The sequence below is a fragment of the Rana temporaria genome, chromosome 2 (assembly GCF_905171775.1).
Source record: "Rana temporaria chromosome 2, aRanTem1.1, whole genome shotgun sequence".
NCBI lineage: Eukaryota > Metazoa > Chordata > Amphibia > Anura > Ranidae > Rana > Rana temporaria.
This window is the reverse complement of record NC_053490.1, coordinates 6,249,881-6,255,880: the sequence shown is the minus strand read 5'-3', so window position 1 is coordinate 6,255,880 and position 6,000 is coordinate 6,249,881. Positions and strand designations below refer to the sequence as shown.

At 51.2% G+C, this 6,000-nt stretch overlaps 1 protein-coding gene across 1 annotated transcript in view; it reads right to left on the bottom strand.

Moving 5' to 3' along the window:
• Window positions 1-2,399: 2,399 nt before the first annotated feature.
• ATG16L2 (autophagy related 16 like 2) overlaps window positions 2,400-6,000 on the bottom strand; it is a 122,706-nt gene continuing 119,105 nt past the window's right edge. The window contains exon 18 of the mRNA XM_040339781.1: window positions 2,400-2,737. Within this exon, the coding sequence (XP_040195715.1) occupies window positions 2,644-2,737 (94 nt within the window). The 3' untranslated portion in view covers window positions 2,400-2,643. The remainder of the gene's footprint in view (window positions 2,738-6,000) is intronic.

Below are 6,000 nucleotides of genomic sequence, written 5' to 3'. Positions count from 1 at the left end.
TATTTTATTTTACTTAACTTTTTTTATTTTTACACTTTTCTTTAAAAAAAAAAAGTTTGATCACTTTTATTCCTATTACAAGGAATGTAAACATCCCTTGTAATAGGAATCAGTGTGACAGGTCCTCTTTATGGAGAGAGGCGGGGTCAATAAGACCTTCCCCTCCCCCCACATCTCTCCTCCAGGCTTACAAGCATGAAATCGGTGAAAAAAGAATCACCGATCACATGCCGACAGCCGCGATTGCGGCTTTGTTTACTTCCGGGTACCGAGCGTGACGTCATAACGTCGCGCCCGGTACTCCGACGGTAATAGAGATGACTGTGACCGTCTGGTCACCAGTCATCTCTATGGTTCTGCAGCAGACGCCGACCGATTCGCTCTCCGGGCCCCCCAGATGGCACAGGAGAGCCTGGAGAAGCACCGGATGGCGGCTGGAGGGGGGGACGTCCCCTCCCGCTGCCTATAAGAACGATCAAGCGGAGGAACCGCCGCTATGATCATTCTTATGGTCCAGAGAATCGGCGGCTGAAGACGGGGATATCTGAATGATGCCTATAGCTGCACCCATCATTCAGATATCACCGCACAAAGTGGAGGATGTCCCAGGGACGTCCTTGGTGGTAAAGAGGCTAAAGGGGGTGGTACTGGGAGGTGGGTAAGGGGTGAAACCAAGGAACGGTGCTCTGAGGTGGGTAGGGGGTGAAACCAAGGAACGGTGCTCTGAGGTGGGTAGGGGGTGGAGTCAAGAAAGGAGGAGTTCCTGCACCTATTCTCTGTGAAAAAAAGCCCTGGTTGTCGGAATTTCCGATCGTGTGTACGCGGCAAAAGCGTGGCGTTGACTGAATAGTTTGGAAAATTCATTTCACTTGGCACATGGGCAGCATAAGAAATCTTCCACGTAAGGAGGTCATAGGACAATGCATGTTCATTACAATGGTTGACTCAGGAATTCGGGGAAACAAAATTGTAGCCGCATGGAACGTTGATTGACCTAGAAGCTCGAGAGACAGGAAAGTTTAGTTCCGCACAGCACAGCTTAGCCTGAAAACAAGGGGCACAAGAAGATTTCCGGAAGGGTTGACCTAAGTTCACAAGGCTCTGGGCAGATATCAGTCCATAAAACGTTCGATAAAACAATAGACATCAGATGACGAGACGTTGCGACACAAGATGAACTGAAATCCTAAAACAACGGAATTGGTTTTTCCATAGAACCTTTGGTTCACCTTGGAGGAGGAATTTTCATGACGTACTGGTTGACCTGTTGGATAGGAAATGGTGGAAAATCCATGGAATATGGAAGCATGACGAGGAGATCCAAGTTGGTTCAACCCGAAGGTGACTGAGCAGGGAGCATGGGCAAAGGAAGGTTCTTATTTGCCGGCCAAGCACAAGGCACCCCCCCAGGTATAACCCAACAAAACACTGCTTGACCTTGAAGTCCGATGACAAAGAATCCTTGTGCGTCACTCAACTGCCCGAGGCGGAGTACATCATTGTTTCCATAGAACATGGTTTCCTTAATCTCAAGAACCTCTACAAGGTTTTATCACAAGTGACCTTATTATTACGCTTCTTTGAAGCCGCGATTAACAGAAACAGCCAACAAGTGCCAGGAAGTCACGACCTGCTGTAAGACCAGAGCTTGGAAACTCGGCAATAATCATTGGTCCATCTCAGAGAACAAGAAACGGAACAAATGGAATTTCATGGGAAAATTTTCGACCTGAGAAAACTGGAACGGAATATTGGTTGGCCTAGAAACGCAAGACAGAAGGAGTCAGATAGACCTTGAAGCCTGGGGGGCCCAGAATGTTATGATTCCAAACAGGGGAGGGCTGGCAGCCTTAGGCCTGGGGGGGGCAAGTTCAGTCAATTGGCCCATTGAACCGCCGAATCAGCTCACCGTCCATGGCCCATCTGGTTTTTCAATGCAGCCTCACCAGTGCCCATTGTAACAGATGGATCGGGCCTGCTGGGTTGTGGAGTGTCGAAAAGCTGTCGTGGTTGATGGAAGGGAAATCGTAAACGGTGGTGACTGTTACACGCATCAATGCAGCCTGATCACTGGGGCAGGTTACATGGAGTGTATGAGGGGTCAGCTATCTCTCTCTCGCTCACCACAGTCATCTCAGCAGGTCCTCCTGGGGGGGGGGGGGTAATGCTCCTGGTCCTGGGGTCAAGTTTCAGCCAGCACCCAGCCCTGTGTTGCGACTCCCTGGCACACCCTGCTTCCAAGAATCCGGTCTCCGCTGCTCTGTTTTCCACCCACCGGGAGCTTGAGCGTGGACTACAACTCCCGGAATGCAACAGCTAGTGGTCGGCCGCCGTGGCCATACCCCCCCACCCAACTTCCTAGACCAGAATAAAAAAGAAAATGGTAACGGGCAGCGGCTGCCGGCCATAAGTCAGGGCGGCCTGGAAGGCAATTGCCACCCTGCCCCCCGGCCCAGCCCTCCCCTGATTCCAAAGAACATTGGAAGACAGTGTAAGGTTGCTCCATTGAAGTCTATTGGATTTGGCAAGGCAGAGTTGGTAGGTAGTTATGTCTCTAGTGGTGTTTGCAGTTCTTATAGAATGTCTTGTGTCAGAATTTTTTTTTTCCTTTTGGGTGTAGTGTAGAGAAAAAACAGAAGAGGTTCAATATTCACTCCAGAGAACGGCTTTCCTCCCTCGGTCCACACTGACCACATAGTCCCCAGAAAGTGACCAGGCCACGGCATTGACGGCAGCACTGCGGAGAGAAAAAACAGACAAAAAGTCAAATTTAAACATTTCTTATAGGGATCTTCTGAGGTCCTACAAATGTGAGCTCCCCAACCTTCCCCCAACCTTCCCCTCCATTACTCCTTCTCTTCCCTATAATCTAAACTCCTCTGCTTCTCCATTTGTCTTATCTTATTAGGCTGGTCTAGTCAGTTTAACCAAAAAGACGGCAGCAAAGTGGTTTCCATATCCTGAGTGGACGTCATATGACGTCCTCAGGATATTGAGCCGCTGCGCGCCCCCGGGGACGCGCATCGCGGCGATCGTTGTTGCAGGGTGTCAGTCTGACACCCCACAACACCGATCTAGGTAAAGAATCTCTCACGGAGACTCTTTACCACGTGATCAGCCGTGTCCAATCACGGCTGATCACGATGTAAACAGGAAAAGCCGGTAATCGGCTTTTCCTCACTCGCGTCTGACAGACGCGAGTAGAGGAGAGCCGATCGGCTGCTCCTCTGACAGGAGGGGGTTTGTGCTGATTGATTATCAGCACAGCCCCCCCCCCCCCGAGGATGTCGACACTGGACCACCAGGGATGCCACTAGACCACCAGGTATGCAAAACACAGGTATGCCACCGTAGACCACCAGGGATGACAATGACAGAAATAATGGATGCCAATCAGTGCCCACAATGGGCGTCACTGATTGGCAGGCATTGTTTGGCACTGATTGGCATCCATTAGTACAACACATACCTTAGTGCCACCTATCAGTGCACATCTATGCCCATCCATGCCACCCATCAGTGCCGCCTATCAGTGCCCATCCGTGCTGCCTATCCGTGCCCATCTGCGCCGCCTATTCGTGCCCATCTGCGCCGCCTATTCGTGCCCATCCGTGCTGCCTATCCGTGCCCATCCGTGCTGCCTATCCGTGCCCATCTGCGCCGCCTATTCGCGCCCAATCCGTGCTGCCTATCTGTGCCCATCCATGCCGCCTATCCGTGCCCATCCGTGCTGCCTATCAGTGCCCATCCGTGCCGCCTATCCATGCCCATCCGTGCTGCCTATCCGTGCCCATCTGCGCCGCCTATTCGTGCCCATCCGTGCTGCCTATCTGTGCCCATCCATGCCGCCTATCCGTGCCCATCCGTGCAGCCTATCCGTGCCCATCCGTGCCACCTATAAGTGCCCATCCATGCCGCCTATCCGTGCCCATCCGTGCAGCCTATCCGTGCCCATCCGTGCCACCTATAAGTGCCCATCCGTGCCGCCTATCAGTGCCACATGTTAGTGCCCATCATCAGTGCCTATCAATGCCACCACATCAGTGCCACCTTATCGGTGCCCATCAGTGCTGCCTTATCAGTGCCCGTCAGTGCAGTACCATCAGTGCAGGGGCGTACCTAGAGCATTTGGCACCCGGGGCGAATCCTACATCTGGCACCCCCCCCCCCCCCCCCCAACATTTACCTGAAAAAACCCTGAAAAAAACATTGGAAAATAAGTTATTAACTTACTTAAACCTATTTCAATTATTTATAACATTTACTGAACAGATAATACATGTCTACATTCTGCACACTGTAAATCGCACGTGTCTACATTCTGCACACTGTAAATCGCACGTGTCTACATTCTGCACACTGTAAATCGCACGTGTCTACATTCTGCACACTGTAAATCGCACGTGTCTACATTCTGCACACTGTAAATCGCACGTGTCTACATTCTGCACACTGTAAATCGCACGTGTCTACATTCTGCACACTAAATCGCACGTGTCTACATTCTGCACACTGTAAATCGCACATGTCTACATTCTGCACACTGTAAATCGCACGTGTCTACATTCTGCACACTGTAAATCGCACATGTCTACATTCTGCACACTGTAAATCGCACGTGTCTACATTCTGCACACTGTAAATCGCACGTGTCTACATTCTGCACACTGTAAATCGCACGTGTCTACATTTTGCACACTGTAAATCGCACATGTCTACATTCTGCACACTGTAAATCGCACGTGTCTACATTTTGCACACTGTAAATCGCACATGTCTACATTCTGCACACTGTAAATCGCACGTGTCTACATTTTGCACACTGTAAATCGCACGTGTCTACATTTTGCACACTGTAAATCGCACGTGTCTACATTTTGCACACTGTAAATCGCACGTGTCTAAATTCTGCACACTGTAAGTCGCACATGCCTACATTCTGCAACCCTCCCAATCAGGTCAGCTACAGTGTTACACTATACACATGGCAGGGGGTTGCGGACACAGTAATCACCCCCCCCCCCCAATCAGGGCCGTCTTAATAGCATCATGGGCCAAGGAACAGCTGCTTTGGGTAAAAAAGCAGGGGCCCCCATGCAACTGGGGCCCCTGGGCAGTGCCCAGTGTGCCCTCTCATTAAGACAGCCCTGGGGGGCAGCTACATACAGTGCTAGTACACATGGCAGGGGGTGGCGGACACAGTAATCACCCCCCCCCCCCCCCCAAATCAGGTCAGCTACATACAGTGCTAGTACACATGGCAGGGGGTGGTGGACACAGCAATCACCCCCCCCCCCCAAATCAGGTCAGCACATGGTGGCAGAGCAGACAGACACACACACTCCTCCAGGCTCTTCTTCTTACAACCCCCCCCTCTCACCACTGTTGTCCAGCCTCAGGCTCTCAGACTCTGCCTCTGCTAGGGAGTAACTTGGGAGGTCCGGATTAGATCCCTGATCCTGCCTGTGTCTCTGTGTGTGAAAGCAGCAGCTGAGCCGCCCCAGCGGAGAGAGATGACAGACACAGGCTGGGGCCGCAGTGGTGGGTGGAGGCGGAGCTATCAGGAGGGAATTCAGTCAATGAATGAGTGGACGATCTGGACTAGTCCATTGCGGCCGCGGCGATGGGGGTGTTCTAAAAAACACCTAAAGTAAAATGGAGCAGCCAGAGCCAGCAGGGATGCCCTTGGGATGATTGGACAGTGTGACCCGACTCGGGTGCGGAGCGCACCCCATATAGCGAAGTAACTCGGCCACTGACACCCCCCAATGTGTGGTACCTGGGGCGGTCCGCCCCCCCCCGCACCGCTATTGGTACGCCCCTGCATCAGTGCCCATCAGTGAAGGAGAAAACATACTTATTTACAATGTTTTATAACAGAAACAAAAAAAACTTTATGGCATTTTTATTAATAATTTTTTTTTTTACTAGTAATGGCGGCGATCAGCGATTTTTATTGTGACTGTGAAATTATGGCGAACACATCGGACACTTTGGACA